Below are 284 nucleotides of genomic sequence, written 5' to 3'. Positions count from 1 at the left end.
AAATTTGACAACTGAATCAGTTAAACAATATCCAACAATGGCAGACACTGACATAGTTCCTACCGAAGCTGTGTCTTCCACTGACCAAGATGTAAGCGGGGACAGGAAAAGAAAGCTGGATGAATTGGAAGAATCAAATGGAAACGAACAGCAAAAGAAAGTCAAAGAGGAAGAAGAAGATGGAGAAAAACAAAAGGAAGAAGAAGTAGAAGGCAGTGAAATTAAAGAAGGCAATGGAGACAATAAAGACAATGTGGAAGAGAATGAAACAAAGGAAGGTGATG

At 38.7% G+C, this 284-nt stretch overlaps 1 protein-coding gene across 1 annotated transcript in view; it reads left to right on the top strand.

Annotated features, from left to right (window-relative positions):
• The window catches only part of LOC103521403 (cilia- and flagella-associated protein 251-like), a gene marked incomplete at its 3' end in the record, with an annotated part of 10,136 nt that extends 9,858 nt beyond the window's left edge, over positions 1–278 (top strand). The window contains exon 2 of the mRNA XM_026832097.1: positions 3–278. Within this exon, the coding sequence (XP_026687898.1) occupies positions 38–278 (241 nt within the window). The remainder of the gene's footprint in view (positions 1–2) is intronic.
• Between the last annotated feature and the right edge of the window lie 6 nt (positions 279–284).

This window comes from Diaphorina citri, unplaced genomic scaffold (genome assembly GCF_000475195.1).
Source record: "Diaphorina citri unplaced genomic scaffold, Diaci psyllid genome assembly version 1.1 scaffold5168, whole genome shotgun sequence".
NCBI classification, from domain to species: domain Eukaryota; kingdom Metazoa; phylum Arthropoda; class Insecta; order Hemiptera; family Psyllidae; genus Diaphorina; species Diaphorina citri.
Note: the sequence above shows the minus strand (reverse complement) of the source record. Positions and strands in the feature narration are given on the sequence as shown.